The following is a 23,722-nucleotide window of genomic DNA, read 5'->3' as shown; positions in this document are numbered from 1 at the left end:
TACAGAAACAATAAGGATCCTTGCTTCCTTTTTACAGAGAAGTTTTTGGACATCTGACCAATAATGATGCAGAAGACCGTGTTGCCCAATTGGACCTTTTCCCTAAAGATCATGATGGTTAATATCGCCATGGGTAAGTCAGTCCTCTGAGAGGTAGATATTGTTGTGTTTTTCTGGAACCTAACTGTAGCATCATGTAGGTTGGGGTGTCAAACCTGCGGCCCTGGGGGTCTTGTGGGACCCTTGAGCTGTGGCAATCCAGCCCTCGAACCTCAGTCCTCTCTGGCCCTTTATCCGTCTTATGTGCTGATTTGTCCTGTTTCAATTTCATGGGTTTGGTGGTTTGCAAAGGGCTGGTTTTGGCACTGTGGCCTCATTGGTGGCTAAATCCTCAAAAGAGAACTCCAAAATCTGTTAGTACCATCAACATGAGATATGTAAATTAATAAGAACATGAATTTAAATTTTATTTGGTTGCCTTTTGCCCTCTGGCTCTATGAGGCCTAGACATTTAGGTCACACCTCTGAAGAGAAAGTTGTTTAACAGCAATCTTCTGTACCAAATTTACAAAGAAAATTATCAACAGATCAATTGAAGCTTAACAGATTATCAATCTTGAACATGTCCTAAGCAGAATAATACTATGGGCAGTCGAAAAGGCCGTTGACCTGAATTGTTTGGGTTTTTTTGTGGGGTCTGAATCTGTATAAAAGGCAAATTTAAAGTCTGACAGACTATTGGGTAATATGTGGCCCAAAATGAAAAACATTGTATTATCCAATCTCTGCCACTAAGGGGTGCTGATTACCTTGTCCTTCAGCAGGAAGGGATAGGATGGTCCAGCCACCACCAGCAGGGTGACACATACAGAATCAGTTCAATTCCTTTCATTGAACAGAGATATTCCACTGCAGTACAACATGCCATCTTGTGACTGCATGGGGACTGACACAATTCCGAATACTGGCTGGCAACTGAGCGTCTTAGAGCTCTCAAAAGCATGAGCACCAACATGTTTCTTTTCTTCAATGAACTGTAGATTGGATAGATTTGCTTTAACACATTATTTTGATGTTTTACTCTAGGCTTCTTTGTGGCCACTTCCAATACGCAGCCGGTAAGAAAGATTCAACACCTCCTGTATGTCTCGCTTCACATTATTGTAAATTTTAATACGGTGACAAAGTGGAGAGTTTACCGCAATCCCAACATCGGTCTCACTAAAATGAATGTACAATATTGAATGGGAAATCATATATATGAAGCAAGGGAACTCTGTTTATAGTGCCTGGATGCAAAGCAACTCCAGGCCGCAGCACGGAGAGGAGAGTCAGGCAGGGAGGATTGCGTGCCAGTAATGAAGCCCATCCAGATTTTACTTCCTGGAAGGAAAATCACCAAGACTCCATTTCAGACGTGAGATCCTCACCACCCAATTTTCGTCTCTGTGCTGCGGCCAGGTGTTGCTTTACATCTGGGCGCTAGAGATGAAAATCTACTACACAGTGCTTATAAAAAAAAGTAGAACCGATCAAATTCAATCAGAAGGAAAAGAAACAACCATTAGTACACTTTAACTCTTTATAAGTGACTTAAAAACACGATGCAGTTTCTGTTACTAGTCTACGGGTGATGTGTAATTATATGATTACTATTGCATCAACACTCAAGAAGCTCGACACTATCCAGGACAAAGCAGTTCACTTGATCGACAGCCCATCCATCATCTTAAACATCCACTCCCTTCACCACACCGTGGCTGCAGTGTGTACCATCTACAGGATGCACTGCAGCAATTCGCCAAGGTTTCTTCGACAGCACCTCCCAAACATGTGACCTCCATCACCTAGAAGGACAAAGGCAGCAGGCTCATGGGAACAACACCACCTCCAAGGTCCCCTCCAAGTCATACACCATCCAAACTTGGACACATATTGCCACCGTTGCTTCATCATCGTTGGGTCAAAATCCTGGAACTCCCTACCTAACAGTGCTATGGGAGAACCTTCACCACACAGAATGCAGCGGTTCAAGAAGGCGGCTCACCACCACCTTCTCAAGGGCAACTAGGGATGGGCAATAAATGTTGAACTTGCTAGCAATGCCCTTTTCCCAAGAACAAATTCATAGAAAGGAAAAGAAACAACTATTAGTAAAATGTAACTCTTTATAAGTGACTTAAAAACACTATGAAGTTGATTATACATTTATGCTGTTTCAAATGAAGCTAATAATTACATAATCATATTTTCTACTCTGCAGGCTTTTGCTGAGAAAGTCCTTGAAACATCTTTGAATGAACAGTCAGAAAAGTCCCCCCAGATGCTGGTAAAAGCAAGAGTAAAGCGTGCCACTGGTATGTAACCAGCGAGTGAGCAAAGTATTTATTTGTGTTGTACTGGATGGATGTGCAAATGAGGGCCCTCTCCTTGAATAAAAAACAGAGCTTGTTAAATTCCACTGAGCTTTCTTTTTTAAATTGAAAACTGTAGGTAAAAGGCCAAGATCGATGGGCAAGGTTAAGAAGAGTCGGAGAGGGACAAGATAAATGAGGATGTAATGGGTATGCAACACCAAGCTTGGTTTTAAAAGGCTGTAGATTTTAGGAGGAAGGGCTCATTTAGGGAGTTAAGGAGTTCCACAGTTTTAAGGTCCTGGAAGAGAATAAGTTAGGGAAGGAGAGGGTGTGTATGTCTCGATTTCAACATAACAAATAGAGGGAGGAGGAAAAGTATATGGCAGCTCATAATTGGAGCAAAAAGAAAGGACAATTCAGAGCAGTGACACCCATAGCAGCATTGATAAAATGAGGAAAACCAAGAAAAAGTGTGATAGAGAGAGAAAGAGAAAGATTGGATAATAGAAATGAGAGATCGACTATCAGATGACAAACATTTCCTTGTATCCTGCTCAGGAGAGTTCCTAGAAGACCCTTGGGAATAGTTTTCAAGTGTCAGATGGTCAGCAAAATACATATTCTGTGTCCCCAAAGCTAAGGTGCTGAATGAGAACCAATTAATTCTGAATATTGGGCAGTTTAGTGCTACTGATGTGTCCAGAGATTGGAACGAATCAGCTAAAGCACAGTCTTTCCTTGTGAGCAAACATTAATGGAGTGAAAGAGGAATCAATCAATACATGAGCATTAACAGATGAACATTGCAGCATTTCTGTACTCCATCAGAATGCTCCACTTCCTCTGGTGGATTATAAATACAGGCGTGTCCTGCAAACTCCGTAGGCTTCATTCCACATTATAAATGCAGCATTAAAATGATGTTGAGACATCAAGGTAGATTTCCCCCTGCTTAGTTCCTGAATAATGCTTGAATTATGGGTGCTATGCACAGGAAAAGTGGGCAGTAATTCCTTCCTCTGTTCAGCTCCTGAACAGCTGAACAGCACTGCCCCGAGATTTCCTATATGGCTTTTCTAGTGTCTGCTCCCAATTGTGCCTGAAGCGGGCGCTGCAATGGAGATTACATGCAAATGGTGGCGAAGTAGGCCTGCATCCAGATTTCCTCTCATAATACTGGGGGCAGATCAGGGCACCCTCCCCCCCAAAAAAAATCCTGCTGCTAATGCTTCCCGAGCTTCCATTTGAATGCTATCTGTATTCAAAGAACAGATTAGTATTGTCAAGAAAGGCCTTTATCTTTGGCTTCTGGCATTAGAAATGGCTTTTCTACTTCAGTTGCTGACTAAGAGTCTTTCACTGAATGCTGCTCGACCCTTACACTTAGTGATGGAGACCACGTTCAGCACTGTATCACACCCCCCCCCCCATTTGCAATGTGGCTTATTTGGAAGCAGATAAGGAATAATAACCTCAACCCCCGCCCCCCCCCCGCCCCCCCGCCTTGACAGATATTAGAAAAAATTGCTTGGCCATCTCCTGAGCCACTCCCACCTTTTACCCTCCCATAGCTCAAGAATCCTCTGTCCCCTTGACCACACAATGAACCCATTCCACCTTGAATAAAAAGTTGAAGCAGAACCCTTCTTTCATTCCTCATACCATAGTAGTTTTCCCTGTACCTCCACATTCAAAATGCACATCAATAGATTATCAATGGTGCTTCACTGCAACAGGTGTGTTTCTGCATCTACTGCTTATCACCATGGTGATTTCCTTTTATCCACTCCTTGCAAGGCTCACTGCAGGAGGCACCCTGATTCCTGTTTGGGGCTCTGCAGCCATCTTATTGTATTAGAGCAGTAGGAACGCATTCAAAGGGAAAGGCGTATTAAAATCTATGAGAAGAGCAGAGAAGGGCAAATCAAAGCTTCTGGCGGACAGCAGTATATTGTACGTAACTGTATGTAAAATGCACAGACAGCTGCAATATCTGGCCTGGTTCCAGAATGCCACAAAAGTCCCGATTTCAATAGCAACTTCTGTCATGGGGCCCCACCTTCATCAGCCCTTTTAACACTGCCACTGCTTTTAACAACAAAAACAACTTGCATTTATATAGTGCCTTCAATGTAGCAAAACATCCCAAGGTGCTTCACAGGAGTATTATCAAACAAAATTTGACACTGAGTCACATAAGGAGACATTAGGACAGGTGACCAAAAGCTTGGTCAAAGAGGTAGGTTTTAAGGAATATCTTAAAGGAGGAGAGAGGTAGAGAGGCGGAGAGGTTTAGGGAGGGAATTCCATAGCTTAGGACCTAAGCAGCTGAAGGCACGGCTGCTAGAAGGCCTCAGAAGCGCCCAGACCTCTCCATTGTGGGCCTGTGCCCAAATGCACTGCCATGTGTGCCCAGTGTGTGCTCACTCTATTCAAATGAGGCTCATTGGCCCAGTGGAGGAGCACCAAGGGATGAAAATCAGCTCTGTATTACCCCAGGGAAAGAAATAATAGAAAACAACTTTGTTCATCAGAGAATTAAAATGTAGTTGGATTCCTCACATAATTCGTGCCCTTTACATCCACAGCTTGTACACAGGGCTTCATAACACCAGAAAAGACTACGTATTTTTTGCTGCCAACAGTCTATTCTGCTGCCACTTTAGACACCTGTTTGAACAATAGTGTGCTGGCTGCAAACCTTACTGAACTGGGAAATTTAGCCTTTAGCACAGATCAACTGCTTGTTATTAAAAGAAAATTGGCGGAGGTAAGATTTAGGGGTGGAGACACCTCATTTTATTGGAGAAAACAATCTGAAGTTCTGGAGCTGAATAATTGTATTCTCTTGTTCTCACTCCCATCACGCTGATCTTTATCTTGATTCTAAATGACGGCCATATATCTAACACCTGTTTTTGGTTGTACTTTTTACAATGTGAAGCTAGTAATAAGTTATTGCACTGCAGGTGGAAACAGATGCTGCTGCTTATTTTTATTTATAGAGTTTTTATTCAGTTCTAAATAGATTGGGTCCTGAGCACATCTCTGATAACACTATCGAGGGCGGCAGGTGGCTGATCTCAGTTCCACAGGGATTCAACCCCAAGGAAAAGAGGTCAGGTAGTTCTAGTGAGGGGGGAGAGGGCAGAACTTTCACCCAATGCCATGTCAAAAGGAGAAAGTCTGGGGGAGTTGATGGGCTTCCCTAGGAAAGTCTGGCCAGAAACGCCACCTAGTAGCCCCAATCAAATCCACGTCTGATCTGAGGCATTGATTCCATTACGGGCCTTCCAAAGGTCCCAAAATGCCAAAGGAAAGTCCAATTGATCCCTGAGAGGATCCACACCTTCCAGTGACGGCCCAAGAGCTCCTTTGGGAGATAAAGAGTTGAGCAGTTCTTTTTCTGATATGCCCTTCCCTGGACCTCCACTTCTGCATTGGAGCAGCATGGTGCTGATGTGACATCCTGGGCTTTCGCCAGAGCAGGTGCCCTTACAGGCGCAACTTGCTCGCCCTGAACATGTTAATGCCCCAACTGGGATGGGGTTGGTGTCCCTCAGAAAACGGCAGTCTTAGACCTCACTTCGCCACATTTCCACCAGCGGAAGATACTCGCATGGGGAACCCGGAACCCAAATGAGAGTGTGGCAATCTGTGATCGCAATTCAATTGAAGGTAAGTATTTGGGTTTCCCACGCACCAGGCAGCCAGATTGACAGGCTGGCCGCCTGTCGGAAGGGAAAAGAGCCACGAATCAGAGAGGGGGCGAGAGGGAGAGAGAGATCGTGGAACAAATTGGAGGTGGGGGGATCTTGAAGATGGGCCTTGAAGATTGGGGGGCCACCATCGGTGTGGGGGGGGGGGGTCCAGCATTGGGTGGGCCTTAAAGATCGGGGGGTCCAGCATTGGGTGGGCCTTAAAGATCGGGGGGTCCAGCATTGGGTGGGCCTTAAAGATCGGAGTGGTTCAGCATTGGAAGATCGGGGGGTCCAGTATCGGGGGGGGGGGGAGGGGTTGGTTGATTGCAGCAGTCCTGTCAGCCAGGTGAGCTTGTTGGGCCTGGATGAAACACTCCTGCTCCACCGGGCCCACAAGCAGTGCAATAAAGGCACTCACCTCATGGATCTGGTCCTTCCCGCCTACTTTCACCTGACGTGAATCAGAAGCGATGGGAAACCCCGACAGATAAGGTTAAATTCATTTTACCTGCAATACACAAAAAATTAAGTACCTCAATGATTTCAATAAGGTACATTGCCCCTTTGAGTGTGGGCCCACAGGCTTTAGGTGGGGGCAGGACTTCCGGGTGTCTGTTGTGCGGCACATCTACACGCACCTGGGTCAAACCCAGAAGTGGGCGTGTCGGAGCCAAGATGCGGTCGTGCTCCAAAAAGCTATTATTTTAACCTCCCACCCACCCCAGTTCTTGGGGGGTTAAAATTACTCCCTCTCGCTCTCTCTCTCGTACCGAATGTCTGGCCTCATAATTCATTCAATGCCTGTCTTCTGGTCTGAGCTGGTGATTCAGTATTGAGCAGAGAACAATTTGTTGGGGCGTGCAGTGGCACCAGGGATCCTCCATTGTCCATTCTCCACTTGGCAATGAAGGGCAGCAAAAGTCTTTTACTTGAGTCTGCGCTACTCAGCCCATGAGACACTCGTTAATGCATTTGGGATTTATTATTTTAAATCCTGTAATTGGAATGCAGAGAACAACACCCCAGCCCGAAGCCCAAGGACTTCAAACAGGTAAAACAAGTTTAGTGAGATGAGAGCAGCAGCTAGCAGCATGGGCAAATTTACATTTTTTAAAGTGGTAATTTTACAAAATACCGCGAACCTGCTCCAGCATGCCCATTCAAAGTGAGCTTTTCCAGAAGAATTGAGAAGCACAAATCTCCAGTAACCTAAGCAACTCCACAGTCAGTAACCATCATATATATTCGTCCATCTCCAGTGGTAAGTTGGAGAATATGTCTCTCTCTTACCTGTCTCTATTGCCTTCAGTGTCAGCCTTGGCTCAGTGATAGCACTCTCACCTCTGAATCAGGAGGTCATGGGTTCAAGCTCCCACTCCACAGACTTGAGCACGTAATTCAGGCCGACACTCCAGTGCAGTACTGAGGGAATGTTGCAGTGTCGGAGGTGCCGTCTTTCGGATGAGACGTTAAACTGAGGCCCTGCCTGCCCTCTCAGGCGGATGTAAAAGATCACATGGCACTATTCGAAGAAGAGCAGGGGAGTTCTCCAGCTGTCCTGGTCAATAGGAACATAGGAACAGGTGTGGACCATTCAATCCCTCAGGCCTGCTCCGCCATTCAATTAGATCATGGCTGACCAGCACCTCAACTCCATTTACCTTTGCTCAATATCCCTTGATATTCTCATCTAACAAAAGTCCATCACAGTCTTGAAAACTCCAATTCTCCTAGTAACCACAGCCTTTTGGGGGAGAAAGTTTCAGATTTCTACTACTCTTCATGTGAAAAAGTGCTTCCTGATTTCGCTCCTGAATGACCTAGCTCTAATTTTAAGATGATAATATTTATCCCTCAACCAGCATCACTTAAAGAAGATTATCTGGTGATTATCCCATTGCTGTTTGTGAAACTGTGCTACGCACAAATTGCCTACTGCGTTTCCCTACATTACAACAGTGATTACAGTTCAAAAAGTACTTTTGTTAGGCAAGGATAATAAGGGTTACAGAGCGAGGCGGGTAGGTAGAGTTAAGATACAGATCAGCCATGATCTAATTGAATGGTGGAACAGGCTCGAGGGGCTGAATGGCCTACTCCTGTTCCTATGTTCATATGTTCATTGGCTGTAAAGCGTTTTGGGGCATGCTGATGTTGTGAAAGGCGCTATATAAATGCAAGTACTTTCTTCTTTATATTGCTGTTTCTCTGACTCTCTCTTTCTCTTCTCTCTCCTTAATTTCTTTGTGCTTCTTTCTTACGTATTCTTCTTTCTTTTCAGATGGGAGGCGGTCGGTACAGTGTTGTGATGTGAGAGGGGAAAGAGCCACCAAGGCTGCATTAGACATTGGAGTTGCGGGGAATATGTGGCCCTCAGTGGTTCCCTTCTTATCCTCTCTCCCAATTACTCATGCTTCCCCCACCCCCTCAGTCTCCTTGGGTCTCCTAACCTTTGCCTTCCCACAACCCCTTCTTCTCTCTACCACCTCCTCACAGTCATCACTACCCCTGTCTCTTCCCCTGCATGGAGGGCACCAAAGCCAAGTCCAATCTTGTCCTCACCCACTATCCACTCAGGTGCCCTGTCCAGCAAGGACTGCAATCAAGAACAGGAACTCTGGCTGATTTGTTTTCCTTGCCCGGCTGTCGCATTTACCCCAGACCCCCTACACCCACATTGGAAAACTAATTCAGCACAGACCAGAATTGAATCTGGGATGCTTCAGTTTCAAATATGTCTTGAAACATTTCTTGATATTAATCCATTAATGCTTAAATCTTTTAAAACAGATATACCCAGGTGGGCTGCCTCAAGAAGAGATTCAAAAATTGGGAATAATCATTACTGTGTACACCACTGAAAATATCAGCCAGTGGATCATTACAGATCCTGACGCACTTGCTGCTGCCATACAGAACAGTGGAAGTGCTGAGATGGTAAGGATCTGCAGAAAGGTTCCTGATTCTCTTTTAAGAAGAAGGTGGTGCAAAAATTTTAGTGTCATAGAAACATAGGAACAGGAATCGGCCATTCAGCCCCTTGAGCCTGTTCCACCATTCAATGCGGAGCATGCTCGAGGGGCCGTATGGCGTACTCCTGCTCCTATTTCTTATGTTCTAATTACATCATGGCTAATCTTTATGTCCTGATGTCCCTCAGCAATACAACTCCTGTGGCCAAAAAAGGCAAATAGAGGCTTGAACTCGGGCCTCTCCCAGTGGTGTTCTGTTTGGAGGTGCATGGCGGGAACCATAAATACAATTCTCCATTCCTCCATGTGGGAGTCAACTAGTCTGTGTCTTCCAAGGCAACATGGTTGAGATTAGCTTGGCGAAATTAGGGGTTGAGCCTGCAAGACAGCTTGCAATTGCCCTCCAATGTGCTGCATCAACCTAAGGCTGTCCGGTGCCCAAGATCTTTTAGAGAAAGTGGAGGTATTAAATTAAAATTATATTTCTCAGTAAAGTTCTTATTTTGAATTAATTGTAGGGTGATTTGTAATCCAAGATGGTATAAAAAGAAATAACTTTATATTAAAGAGAATTCAGCATTTCAGTCTCTGCTGACAGAAGTCCGGCCCTGCAATTCCATGGAGATTTCTACCAGTCTGCCATTGTTGTAACCTTGGAACTCCCAGGGAAAGCTCGCCGTCTCCCATCAAAGCGACGGTGGGAGAATGGTAGAGTTGCTGTGGCATTTCAGGGCCTCCACCTTCAGTGCTGCTGGCTGGAGATGTCTATCTCAAAGTGTTTGAAAAAATGACGCACTGTCAGGTACTGATGCCTCTAAGTTATACACTCACTGTAACTGATACAGATACTGAAAATATGTTTCCACTCGTGGGGGGGAGGGATCAAAACTAGGGGCCATAAATATAAGATAGTCACCAATAAATCCAATTGGGAATTCAAGAGAAACTTCTTTATGCAGAGTGGTAAGAATGTGGAACTTGCTACCACAAGGATTAGTTGAGGCGAATAGCATAGATGCATTTAAGGGGAAGCTAGATAAACATATGAGGGAGAGAGGAATAAAAGGATAAGCTGATAGGGTTAGACGAAGGGTAGGAGTAAGTTCGTGTGGAGCATAAACACCGGCATAGACCAGTTGGGCTGAATGGCCTGATTCCGTGCTGTAGATTCCTTGTAATTCTATGTAATTCTATGTAACTTTGACACTTACTGAAAGTAAAGGAAGGACCATGAATATTTAGAAGGTAGATTTTGCGAGTACTTGTCTATGATGAGGTACCTTTGCTGGCCACCAGCACATATCAGAAAATCACAGGCACATGGCCTGCAATTGTCCATCCACTGAAATGAATGGATGGACAACAGGGATAACAAGCAAGTGATTTTCCAATTCATGCTGTCAGTGGATGAGGACTCAAAAAATCTGCCCTAAAATATGTATCATTACACAAACCGTGCATTTAATACAAGGGGAATTATATTCTACACAATTTAGCCATAATCCTCAGTGTTATCAAGGGAAACAATGTACACTGTTCAGTGTCTCAGCCAACATTCCGTTACTTTGTCATACATTTTAGAGCTGCTAGTTGGATGAGCTGGGATGGACGACAATGGATGCATGAGGATAGACCAAATAGCCTTCCCCATCCATGTCTACCTTTGTGTGATCCAGAGGCAGTTTGAAAGAAGACCTATTGGGGATTATAATTTAATCCCTATGGTAGCTTGACCAGTGCCGGTGGATGAATGAGCTGATGTCACCCCCTAATGCAATGTCAGTTCTGGCACTCGTTGCATCAGTTACAATGTGCTACGAACATGGGGACAGATATTAGAAGCCAGTGAAGGGCTACTAGTTGCCCATTTGAGTGTCTGCATTATTTTCCTTGGGAAGGAGATAGGAAAAAGGGCCAGAGAGGAGCAATTTTTTTTACAGGAGCTGTGGTTCAACCCTCGTTCGAAATGGGCACTATGCAACTGGAATGCTGTTGAAGTGTTCCAGTTGCATTATGGGGAGGCCCCCTAACTTAAATATATTTCAAGGCCCTAACGAACCTTGGCCCCTTTGTGTAAAACCCCCTTCCTGTGACATCATGAATTTCATGAATGGGGAATAATGCCTACAGCCCACTATACCATTCAGGATATCAACGGGGTAGAATTTTATGATGTTATAGGAATAAGCATCCCACAATGTCTCCATTAGGAGGAAGCTAAGAGATACTCAATAAATGTTTATGTCTACCTCTCTTTATAACAGTGAGGATGATGGACAATTCCCTCTAATGAAGAAACACCAGATTCTGCCTGTGGGCAAAAATTCAAACATCATATTTTTCTGGTTTCAGATTAACGCACTTCAGTCGAACTACCTGAAAGGATCTGGGGTATTAGATGTAACTGCATTAAATGCAATTGGTGGTACAATGTTGTGTACTGCCAGTGAAGAGAAACTAAAAACCATTCTTCCCACCGAACTCAAGTGAGTGTTATATTCTCTGAGAAACATCATTTTAGCACCCATGTATTCTTCAGGTTAAATGTTTAGCCCATTCATTTCTTTGAAAGACAAGCCTGCCCAGTAAATATATACAGAAACACCTTACAATGAATTCAAAACACGCTAAGTAATAAAAAGATCAACTTTGGCCACTAATTGCCATGTTGCCTGGAAACCATCAAAACTGAGAATTCCAATAAGTTTCAGGTGCTACAGTAATGACTCCGACAATAACTAACTGTAATAAGGAGCATTTTATATGAACAGGAAATTCCTGTTTTAATGGACCAAATTACAAATTTATTCCATCCCACAATGGATAAGTTCAACAAATGAGATAATCCATTGTGTTGTAAAAGATATAAATACAAGCCCTTTATGATCAGTGATTAGAAAGAAGAAATAACTTGCATTTATGTGACACCTTTCACCACCTCAGGATGTCCCAAAGCACTTTACAGCTACTTTTGAAGTGTAATCACTGTTGTAATGTAGGGAAATGTAGCACACAGCAATGTTCCACAAACAGCAATGTGATAATGACCAGATAATCTGTTTTAGTTATCATAGTCAGTACAGCACAGGAGGAGGCCATTCAGCCCATCGTGCCTGTGCCGGCTCTTTGAAAGATGTTGGTTGAGGGATAATTATTGGCCAGGACACTGGGAGAACTTGCCTGCTCTTCTTTGAACAGTGCTAGGGGAAGTTTTACGTCCACCTGAAAGGACAGGTAGGCACCCTGGCCCGACTGACTACTGTCCTGCCTTGCTCCCTGGCTCCACTGTCTGCTAGTCTCCCACTGAACTCCTTTCCCTGTTTTTCCAGACTTTCACCCCTCTTGGATTAACTTAGTGCCTTCCTCGACCGAGGAACCTTTCACTGTGCCTACCACAACCCTCACTGAAGGCTCTGCCCCAGCAGCACCCAAACTGTCCTATTCTCCTGTCCTAGAATCTCTGTTCCCCATGTGGCTCCCTTGAACCTCCTCCCCATCCCTTTGCCCTACTATCCCCTGCCTCCCTCTTTCCATCCTGATAAGCCTAGACCATCCTCTCTCCCTGACTTACAAAATCTTTGCACCCTCATGAACAAGGCCGTCCTCATCCATCATTTCTGAAGAAACATATCAGCATCCTGGACCCTATAAAATCTAGCTCTCAGATGGTGACTCCTTCACAGAGGATGTCCCCGTCTGGTTCCATCATGTCCTCTCTGTAACCATTGTGGTGGCACTGTAGTGCCTATCTTCAAATCCGCCATCGATCCCCCTATTCCTCTGGCTTCTTCACAATGCAGTACTCCTTCTGTACCATACTGAAGTGTCAGCCTACATTATGTGCTCAAGTCCTAGAGTTAGGCTTGAATCCACAACTTGCTGACTTAGAGCTGACAGTGCTACCACTGAGCCAAGGCTGACACTGAATAGTGAGTTCTCCCTATACCAAGATTGAGAGCCTCCTTATCCAGGACAGAATGACAGCCCGTTCTTCTTATCCAATCCAACTGTTAGATCCATAAAGCTGACACTGATACAGTGCAGGAGAATGTGACTTTTTTAGTGAGCATAGACCCCCCCATACTCCTTAAAAAGGGTTACTATTAACCAAAATATAACATCACAGCCATTCTGTTCCAGGAAAGCCAAGCCACTTGATATTTCCACATGTTCTCAGGCAAAGAAAGACATACTTTTTGGGATCGCAAATGTTGCATTCCAGGATAAAGCTGGTAACCCCAAAGCCTATTATAACCTCCTCAAGCCGTATGTTGGTAAGTAACATTACAATCTGGTTTGATGATTATTATTTGGAAAGCCTTAATTTTTGAGGACATTGTAAAAGTTGAAGATGTTCTCTGATGAAAGAGATGAGATGTTGATGCTCTTCCGCAATTCCTACCCGCATTTTATTTAAAGATATTGGGATAGAAATTTGTCTTGGACACTATCGTATCGGCCACCAGCCTAAAGGCTCGCTTGATATTCCGTTCCATTGACGTTAATGGAACTAAATGCCAGGCGGGGTGTATAACAGGTGGCAGATGCGATAATGCCTGCTTTGCATTCCACGCCATGTCCAAGTTACACACACACATACACACACACATACACACACACATACACACACACACACACACACACACAAACACACAAAGCTGACAGTCTTTCTATTCTCCTAAAGGTGGTGCCCTTGTAGCTGACCTACAGAGTTTAGCTGCTGGAAAGATCATGATGGACTACGAGACATTCAAGGGACTCAATCCAACTGAAGTAGAAGTAGGTGTCAGTGGAGGGTTTTAATGTTCGGTGTTATTGTTCTGTCTGCATTTTTGTCTTACCATAGTGCAAATAAGTGATTTTTAAAAAATTGTTAAATGAGGCAAAAATGATTAAATCTTCAGCCTAGTTTCCAGAGACACTAAAATAGGCTTGTCCAAACTTTTAGTCTCAGTGAATTCCTTTTGCATACCATGAAGGCCCACAGAGCACACAAAACATTAAAATACAAAACACCAAATTGAAAGAATTGTCTTATTGCTGTAAATAAATATATCAAATCATTATTTAAAATACTTATTGTTCAGAGCAGTGGGTGCATTTATTTTAAACTATAAAGTTCATAGCAACAGACATGCAGTAAAAGATGGGACTGTGCTTTGCACAATAGAATGGTGTAATTATCTCTTTTATAATCAATTCCTGTTTATTTTCAATTCTTTGTAAAGTTTCAGTTCTTTCTACTGCATCCCACTTATTTTAAATTGGGCCGTTCCTTTTTACTGACCATTTTTGCACAAAGAAGCACCATCATTTCTTATCATGAACCAGTTACAAGTATCAATAATTCTTTTTCATTTCATTCTCGGGATGTGGGTGTCACTGGCAAAGGCTGGCATTTATTGCCCATCTCTAGTTGCCCTGAGGAGGTGGTGGTGATGGTGGGCCTCCTTCTCGAACTTCTTTGTTAGCAGTTGGATACAACTGAATGGCTTGCTAGGTCACTTCAGAGGGCAGTTAAGAGTTAACCACATCGGTCTAGAGTTACATATAGACAAGGTCAGGCAGCTTTCCTTCCCTAAAGGATATTAGTAAACCAGTTCCATCTAAATGGGCAACATTCAAACCAAAATGTCTACAGAACTATATCCTTGGGCCTTCGGGCATACATATTCCGGGTACACAAGCGCATATCGTAAAATAGTTGGCTGGCAAACTGAAAGTGATTATTACAGGGACCCACTGTACATAAATAAAATTAAACATTATCCCAACTTCCTTCTTTGCTATTGCCCGAGGCCTTCCTCCCAGATCCCCTTTAAGCTTTCTGCTGACGTGGAAGTGAACACAGTGTACAAAGAATAGATATATTCCTGGCCGTCTTTGATTATATTTGCTAACTGAAGTGTATATTTTGTTCTGTGTGTAAATTACATAGAGTGACATAGAATTTACAGCACAGAAACAGGCCATTCGGCCCAACTGGTCAATGCTGGTGTTTATGCTCCACACAAGGCTCCTCCCAGCATCTCACCCTATCAGCATAACCTTCCATTCCGTTCCTCCTCATGTACTAATCTAGCTTCACCCTTAAAGTTAAATTATTTTTTTACTAACTTCCGGAGATTTATAATGATCGTTTGTAGAAGGCTCCTTCTTTAACTTTACACAAAGAGGAAAATATACTCCCCAGTGAAGGGTATCCCACCATCCCTGGTGAAACAACTCACAAAGCAGGAGTGACCTATGTATACCTAGATTTGATGTTTGGGCTAAGAACAAGCATACTGATCATCTTACATTACTGCTATTTTATCTTTCAGAAACTCACTCCTCAGAACATACGTGATCTACTTGGAGTAAACCTTAATTCCCTTAAAGAAAATGAAAATCAAGAAATAGTGCAGCATTGGATTAACACACACACAGCATCCGAAGTGAAAAGTCTGGGAATTGGGCTACAAGGAGCAATATTTCCAGCTGGACTTGGAAACTTTCACTTTTGGGAGAGTGAGTGGAATTTTACATCAGTTCTTTTGCACACTGATAAGGACATTGGGTAGTATCTAGGATTGATTGATGTTATCATGGGTATATAATGGAAAATATTTTATTTCAAAGCAGTGTCATCCTTGAGGATTACATGTGCATGCGCACATACAGGCTCAAAACTAACAGAGGTTAATTTACACAGATTCACAATCACTTCCATTCACACATAATTGTGTACAGAACTAGCTAACAAAATGTGCAACTGTGCATGACTAGAAGAATTTAGCAAAATAAAATGTAAGAAAAATGACAGTTTGAAAAGTAAATGTTTTACTCTTCAGCGTGAAGTGATATTTGTGAAAAACGCATTTTGCACTAAAAATAATTCTGGCTCGAAAAAAGCTTAAATGATGCTGTAGAGGATAATTATTAACAATGTGTTTTTTATTTTATTTTATTTTCCAGTCCCTGGTTCAGCTTCAGTCAACAACTACAGTCTCCTGCTTTCCATCTGCATCGCTGTGATGAGCATCACAATGCAGTGGCTTCTATAAACTGGGGTTCAGCCCATCTGTGCTTTCTGCCATGTTAAATGGAAAGAATCAGAGCTCCCTGCATCAAGAATTCAGTGATGGATATTAATAAAAGTTACATACAGAGTGAATTCTGCTTGTAACAATCCCCTTTGGACTAACATTGAATTTTTCCAGAGAAATCACCTGTCGGGTCTAAATCATCTTATTAGATTTTTGGACTCTAGGGGAATTAAGGGATATGGGGATCGGGCGGGAAAGTGGAGTTGAGGTCAAAGATCAGCCATGATCTGATTGAATGGCGGAGCAGGCTCGAGGGGTCATATGGCCTACTCCTGCTCCTGTTTCTTATGTTCTTATGTTCGCATCACATATATTTACAGCAGCTTTGGATTGTCACTGGAAACATAGTGTGGAAATGCATAAAGAGATACCTGACCATATTAACTCTTACTAATACACCTAACCCACGAATGTAGAAATGCATGATGGATATTTGACCATATTAACTGACCAGCTAATTCAATTTAAAGTTCACATAATAGTTTCTCATGAAAAACACACAGAAGCACAATTGTGTAATTACTTTGAGCTCTCTCTCATGCTGATAACTGTCTGACTAACAAAAATGAATGACCATATAGCCTTGAGACTGGGTACAGGCTTACTGATAATAAAGACAGTTTCCTAGGGAAAAGCACTTTCCCAGGCCTGTGTCCAACATCACGAGACGGTCATGGGAACCAGAGGGTGGGTTCCCTATTTTTGATTGACTAACTACCTGAACCAATAAAGAATGAACGTGTATGCCCATATTCTATGACAGGTGGGCGTTGTTAATGAACTGTATAAACGTGAGCTGTTTCTTGAACTCAGTGAAGACGTAGCCCCAACCATTGCTTGGGGTACACTTCCACTTCTACAAGTTTCTTAATAAATTCTTACTTGTCTGAATTAAGTGTTTGGGAGTTAATGCATTGTATGTAATAGGTAATATTAAGTTTAAGTTTTCGACAATAGGCCAGGAATTTCCTTGGACCTGTTCCTCCTCCGCTGCAGTAACTTTACCGGAAGTGGGGAGAAAATCCTGCTATGGGGCGGAGTGGGAGCAGCTCCGAGGAAATTTCCAGCCCATGGTTGATCTACATAGGTAGTCTACAAGTCAGATTTCAAGTAACATTCAGACGAGGACACAGAGCCTTGAGCCTGGCACCTCTTACTTCCTTCCACCTACAATGTACAGTTTTTCTTTAAGGCTGGCCCAATATTTCGTTATTAACATCATCCTTCCTTGGGATTGGGAAGATTTCTCCTGTTTGCTGTTTGTAGTGAAAGCATAAATGTATGTGTGAAGAACATGATCTCACTACAAACTGTGAACGGAGGTGACCGTCAACAGTCAACGGTGACGTACCTTGGCCATTCACTCCATGATTAAAAATACCCTAAACCATGTATATTCATTTCTGTTTGATGGGCTCTTTATGGACTGAATGCACGAATAATATGTAAAATGATTTTACTAGACTCTTAAGAGAACACTATTAATACCTTGGAATAGAAAGATTTGCTGGAAAATGGAGTTCTTTGTCCTGTTGCTTAACTGGGGTAGACAGGTGTTTGTGGCTAACGGCAGCCTTTTTTCAATGATGTCCAAAACAGAATTAAATATTGAAATGCCGAGAAAACTAATGAGCAGCTTCCAGAAAAACTGGTGAGGCAACTTTGAATATAATTTAGATGCCACAAGTGGGCAGCATGCATATAAATCAGACCCAATGCTCCTGTTCGATAAATAATAAAGATTGAGCGTAAATATTAATTTTAGATTGTAACTATATTGACCTGCAGATTATAGAGTGCTTCCGGTTAGGTTACTGTGAGCCACTCTTAGTTATTTGTTTTCTAGTATGATGCTGCCTTCATGAAATACATAACATATTTCTGATGTCACCACATGTAGAGGAAAGTTATATTTTTGTTAAAGTATTCTCCCACTCCGGAGAATGGGCATTAATTCGACAGCACCTCCCAAATCCATGACTTCCACCATCTAGAAGGACAAGGGCAGCAGGTGCATGGGAACACCATCACCTCCAAGTTCCCCTCCAAGTCACACACCATCCCGACTTGGATATATATTGCGCATTCCTTCATAGTTGCTGGTTCAAAACCCTTCAACTCCCTACTTAACAGCACTGTGGGAGCACCTTCACCACATAGACTGAAGCAGTTCAAGAAGAAGGCCCACCACCACCACCTCTCAAGGGCAACAAGGGATGGGCAATAAATGCTGGCCTTGCTAGCGATACTCGCATCCCAAGAATGATTTTTTTTAAATTCAGAAACTGAATGCAATACTAGGGGAGCTGTCCATTCCTCATGACATTGATTTACACCAAAAATCCCTCTCCCTGGCTGTAAGAAACTGTATTTTCTCACAGGTCTTCGTTGGATATTGTTTGCATGTATTCGCGATTGACTCAACCTTGTTGACTGAAGCATCCTTGGTTGATCACGTCATGAGCCATCCTGTCTCCGTTTTCTATCTCATATTTATAAGATCATGGCATGGGAAACCATTAGTTGTCTGTTTCTGTATTGTTCAGGAATGTGCAGAAGTCAACAGATTGATTGATGTGTGGGCCCAAAAAAGGGAGGAGCAAGGCTCAAGGTCCTGTAAGAACTAATGGGTGGTTATAATGTATATAAATCAAGACTTAAAGTGTAGTTAGAATATTCTCAGAGTGAAGATTGGGCTGCTCAATATCTTATCACAAGGACTTTCAGGACTGATCAACCCAGGAACCTTGTCGGTGTAAAGTTTTGCCAGGTTGTATCCCAACATCTTATAATTGTACTTATAACTTGTGCTATTATATTTTTACATCTTTTACTAAGTATCTTTAATTTCTTAATAAAACCTTTATACTTTGGAACAAGACATAATTCTTGCCCTTTTGATTGAAGACTAAACCGCAAACAAATTACTTACACTCCTCAAAATTAAAGGTTATGATTGAGCCTGTCCATATGAATTTGATGAAATGTATATGTTATTTATTGTGTGACATACCTATTAATTAAAGTTCTCGGATTGATCCATCTCTTCAGGTACACTTGCTAGCCTAGATTGGTTGCCTGGTCAACCTGAAGCCACACAGTATGCGAAGAGCATGTGCTTGACCCTTAGTGCACTGACCATGCATGGATGCCTGGGGTCAGCCTCATTATCATAATGTGGGCGAGTTCCTGGCATAGAAAATACCCGGGTTTGGGAGGTGTTGCAGTAGATTTACAGTTCTAAGGTTAGGGAGTTTTGCCTAATTTGCAGAAGTTAGAATTTGATTAAATTAAGAATGAAGAAATTAGAAACTATTTGCAGAAGTTAATGTTTGCTTGCGGAGGTTATTAGACATTGTTTACGAACTCCGTGGTGTAGTCGTGTCTGGCCTTCAAGCAAGTACACTAACCACATAACAAGCTTGTTTGATAGAAACACAACGGGCGGAGTATGGTAGGTTGGTAGGCAATTCCCGAGAGGGGGATGTATACTCTTATTAAAGATCACAATGTGAAGAGATTGAGCGTGACAGCTGGAACAGGCAGCGCAACCACAAGGCGGTTGAGATAACAGAATACGTCTAATGTATATTCGTGCTCGCAGGGCGGAGTGTGGTACCATGCAACACATGATAGGATTAGATTGTGAGCTTACGTAACAAGGGGCCGCCCCTTGGAACGTGGAGACAGGAAACCAGGATGCATAAATGTTGTAACTTGTTCAGAATGAGTAGAGTTCTCCCCTTGGGAAACCAAGAGGGATCTCTCCTTGCGTACGCTCGAATAAACGTTCGATCAATACCGACGTGGCTGAGTAGTCGATGATCGAAAATCACCAGGAGGTAACCTGTTGGTGGGTGGGAGATCTGGTACTGCTGCACTTAGAAAGGCAATTTGGGCAAAGATGTCAGCGAGGAGTGCAGGAAGGCAAGAAAATAATGCATTTCTTTGAGGGGGGCCTTCAAAACTCTTCTGCAGGAATTCAGACAAAGAAGGGGCTCCCTCTTCAGCAACCAGTGTCTCAGAGCCCTAAGAAGAACAGGCCAAGGACAATGGGAGTAGGTGGTGACTAGTGTCAATGCCACCTCCACCATTGCACACACATGGAAAACAGTGGTGCAAGAATGTTTATAACCATACCAGGTCAGACAAGGTAGGGGAACAAGTCAATACCTTCAATTAATTCAATGTATTACAAACGTTTGTTGTGTGTTTGCCTTAATAAGCACAAATTAGTTATTTGCAAGAATAATCCTTGATTCTCACAAGTTACACAATACTAGTATGATCACTAGTAAATATACGATAAAATGTCCAATTGAGCAGCCTGGACACACTTCTTAATTGTTCTCGTGAATCTTTCAGTCTCAGAGTTTGGAGCTAATCACTGTGGTGTGATTCAATGGTGGCAAAATCCAAAGTGTTCTGCAAACTGCTGGAATGGAGATCTGTTGTCTGACCTTAACACCTCTGGACATGGAACAGAAGGATTCAACTGCTGGAAATGGGGAGAAAATGTTGACCACTGCTAAGAGATAGGCCCAGAAATTCTGAGGACCCTTTTGCTGGGGTGGGACCTCGCCTGTTACTTTGCCCTGCTGTTGACCATAGTTGAAATCCTGGGGATGTGGTCATTAGAATATTCAAAGTGGGCGCCTGTGGCTGTTGGGGCATAAGTGAGATGGCTGCCCCCCCACCCCCCACTCTGGGCCGCCCAACTTTCCGTCACTTCCCACCGGCTTCTCTCTCGTTTTGGACGGGGTGTTGGCCAATGGCATGTTAATAAGGCTCTTAAAATCGACTGAGCCTCCCAGACAGGCGGGCTGTTCACCGGGCTGCTAGTTAAAATAGCGGCCGGTGTGAGTGCAACGCCATACTGGAGGGCAGGATGCGGCCTTTATTTTAAACTCCCCCCCCGCATGCCCTGTTCTCATCAGGCAGGGGAGTGGTGGGTTAAAATTGAACCTACTGTGAAATCCAGACAAGTTTTGCTACACGTGTGAGCTGTGAATGACCTCTGTTAGTGTTGAACTAAGTGTGTATTTGCCATGCTCCGTTTACATGCTTTTTCCTCTCTGATTTTGTTCCATTTTCACTTGCCTCCTGAATGTGCTGACTCTTTTACAGGGGTATGGCTCCACAGGCACTGTCAGTCCTCCTGTACCTCACACCAAGTGGCCATTCTTCCTTTGTAAGCCATCACAGTGAGTGTCGAAAGGCTATTTGATGTGAAGAGCATCAGAGCTGAGCTTGACCCTATTCTCACCCAATATGTTCACACATATATAGGCACACTTTGCAGAAAAGGACAGTGATCAGAAGCAGGCACCCCAGCTAATTTTAAGCATAGGCGTACTGACACCAATTTACGGTTCTATTACTATTCTGGCCAAGATCAATTAACGCTACACAAACTGGGATTGAAGCTATTGCCATCCTTTCCTACAAGTTTCAGTATGACACTGGGTGGTCTATTTACCTACTCAGCCATCAGGGGAGTTGTCTTCTCTCCTTATTCTTTTGAGCGCAAATATAAGTTAGTACTGGTTTTTTTGGGGGTTAATTTTAATGAGAGTGCCTCACATCCTCACGAGTAGACTCTTGTATTATAAGTCTCTGTGATAAGGCTGTGAAATCTTCTCCCAATCTGTTCATGTTGTATTTAATGTGCTTTACATGCTAAATGCTTATTGCCCCTGGAGAGTGTCATAAGGGTGGAGTGTACTTGCTTACAATAACACGTTACTGTACTTGCTCAGTCACACCAATTTAATTTGATCACTGCAGCCTCAAGGCATAAATGGAATATTGACATACAAACAGGATATACTAGAAATACACAGCAGATCAAACAGCATTTGTAAAGGGTGCGTGCCCTTCGTATGAATTGAAGAATGAAAGATAAAAAGGCATTTTAATTGGGTTAGGAAAAAACAGAAAGAAAATGGGGAGCAGAATGAAAATACCAAAAACACTCGAGAGGATTTACTGATCTGCAAACCCCTGAATAGAAAATCATCAGATGATCATCAACAACTACAACTTGCATTTATATAGCGCCTTTAACATAGTAAAACCTTCCAAGGCGCTTCACAGGAGTGTTATCAGACAGTATTTGACACTGAGCCAAAGAAGGAGATATTAGGAACAGGTGACCAAAAGCTTGGTCAAAGAGATAGGTTTTAAGGAGCATCACAAAGGAGGAGAGACAGGTGGAGAGGTTTATGGTGAGAATTCTAGAGCTTAGGGCCTAGGCAGCTGAAGGCAGGGTCGCCAATGGTGAGGCAAAGGAAATTGGGGATGCGCAAGAGGCCAGAATTGGAGGAACGCAGAATGCAGAAGGCGAGAAAGTGGAGGGGGGGGGAATGGAGAAAGGGGGAAAAAGGGGGCTGCAAATGTAGGTGGCCTTAAATGAAAACAGAAAATTCTGGCAAAACTCAGTGGGTTTACCAAGAAGAGAGAGAACTGGTCAACATCATGGGTACAGTTCCTCCACCCCCCATTACTCCCCCATTAACACTAGGTTATAACAAAGAGCCTCTATCTCTTTGTCAACCCTGCTTCCACTTCCCCCCAGACCCACCCCACCCCACATCACAAGCACCTGTAGAGAAAATGGAAGATATATCTAAGCTCTGAAGCTACCGAAGTCAATGTTCAGACCAGAGAATTGCAGAGTGGACAGGAGAAAGGTGAGATACAGTTCCAGGAACCTGCATTGGGGCAGTGTAGGAAGCCAAAGATAGAAAGGTTAGAGGGGAATGAGAGGGCAGTTAAAGTGGCGACGGCAGGGTCACACTTACAATTGGAACAGCGATGTTTGACTAAGTGGCCACCAAAGCTGCATTCAGTGTTCCCAATGTACAGGAGCCTGCACCATGAGCAGCGATACACGGTACTACATAGGAACAGGAGTAGGCCATTCAACTCCTGGAGCCTGTTCCGCCATTCAATTAGATCATGGCTGATCTGGATCTCAACTCTATTTACCCGCCTTGGTTCCATATCCCTTGATACCATTGCCTAACAAAAATCTATCAATCTCAGTTTTGAAATTTTCAATTGATTCCCCCCAGCCTCAACAGCATTTTGGGGGAAGAGAGTTCCAGATTTCCACTACCCTGTGTGTGAAGAAGTGTTTTCTGGCATCACACCTGAACGTCTAGCTCTAATTTTAATGTTATGCTCCCTTGTTCTGGACTCAACTACCAGAGAAAAGAGTTTCTCTCTATCTATCCTATCAACTACTTTAATCACCGTAAACACCTCAATTAGATCACCCCTTAGTCTTCTGTACTCAAGGGAATACAAGCTTAGTCGATGCAACCTGTCCTCATAATTTAACCTTTTTCTCCCCAGTATCTAGATTAGAGGGAGTTAAAGTAAATTGTTTTCTCAAATAGAAGGAGTGTTTGGAGCCCTAGTTGGTGGAGTGGGAGGAGGTAAGTGGACAGGTAATGAATGGAATGTTAATTGTTTTCTTACCTTTTGTGAACTTGAATATTATTGAGTATTTCAATTATTGAGTGTAGGGTATTCAATGGAAAACTGTAATCAAAACCCATTTCATTTAACCTTCCAGGGTACAATAATAAAGAAGATAA

The 23,722-nt window shown here is 43.1% G+C and overlaps 1 protein-coding gene across 1 annotated transcript; it reads left to right on the top strand.

Annotated features, from left to right (window-relative positions):
* The first annotated feature begins 63 nt into the window (after positions 1-63).
* On the top strand, positions 64-16,211 carry LOC137340911 (mesothelin-like protein). Its single transcript, XM_068003716.1, has 12 exons — positions 64-133; positions 1,087-1,118; positions 2,264-2,357; positions 4,946-5,127; positions 5,921-6,035; positions 8,340-8,353; positions 8,849-8,995; positions 11,383-11,516; positions 13,171-13,304; positions 13,715-13,809; positions 15,354-15,540; positions 15,988-16,211. The coding sequence occupies exons 1-12, from the start codon at positions 64-66 to the stop codon at positions 16,074-16,076; spliced, it is 1,293 nt and encodes a 430-aa protein (XP_067859817.1). The 3' UTR covers positions 16,077-16,211.
* The last annotated feature ends 7,511 nt before the right edge of the window (positions 16,212-23,722 follow it).

The sequence above is a fragment of the Heptranchias perlo genome, chromosome 22 (assembly GCF_035084215.1).
Source record: "Heptranchias perlo isolate sHepPer1 chromosome 22, sHepPer1.hap1, whole genome shotgun sequence".
Lineage (NCBI taxonomy): Eukaryota > Metazoa > Chordata > Chondrichthyes > Hexanchiformes > Hexanchidae > Heptranchias > Heptranchias perlo.
The sequence above is the reverse complement of the archived record's forward strand: the minus strand, read 5'-3'. Positions and strand labels throughout refer to the sequence as shown.